We start from the raw sequence: 547 nt of genomic DNA on the forward strand, positions 1-547 counted from the left end.
ACAGAAAATACCTAGAGTAGTTCAGTACGGGCACATCTTAGATAGAGCAGAAGCAAGTGCCGCCAAGTCACATACACAAGTGACAAGGCGAACGTAAAAAAAGAGTTCTGTACAATCATCGCTTACCCACAGGTGGTCCCTCCAAGAGGACCCTCGCCTCGTCGTTCATGCAGCAGATCCGCCCAGTCCGGTGCAGGCAAAGAGTCCAGACAATAGAACCCGAACTTGCCTCCACGGAAAAGCTCGGTGAAAAGCCGGCACCCACTCAGCAGGTCAGGTGAAGGGGGTACGCGCCGCTTGTTCGTCTTGGGCGCGTACGCGGCGTCGAAGATATGCCCCGCGACCTGTACAGAAACATTTCACGTGCGGTCAGGTGGACTTCCGGGGTGCTAGCTACAGATATAATATGGAAGCGGACGTCGCACAAACCTGAGTGTTCGCACGGGCTTTATCGAAAGCTGTCTGCCTATAGACGAGCCTCCAACCCAACAGGCAGCGGCGCTCTTGCTCTCCTCAGGTGTCCGCTAAGCGCTGCTGTAGAAGTCAC

The 547-nt window shown here is 55.0% G+C and overlaps 1 protein-coding gene across 1 annotated transcript in view; it reads right to left on the reverse strand.

Moving 5' to 3' along the window:
- Positions 1–19: 19 nt before the first annotated feature.
- The window catches only part of CSUI_004422, an 8157-nt gene continuing 7629 nt past the window's right edge, over positions 20–547 (reverse strand). Inside the window, exon 8 of the mRNA XM_068064613.1 lies at positions 20–344. Coding sequence (XP_067923401.1) covers positions 123–344 — 222 coding nt within the window. The 3' untranslated portion in view covers positions 20–122. The remainder of the gene's footprint in view (positions 345–547) is intronic.

This window comes from Cystoisospora suis (genome assembly GCF_002600585.1).
Source record: "Cystoisospora suis strain Wien I chromosome Unknown contig_2069, whole genome shotgun sequence".
Classification (NCBI taxonomy): domain Eukaryota; phylum Apicomplexa; class Conoidasida; order Eucoccidiorida; family Sarcocystidae; genus Cystoisospora; species Cystoisospora suis.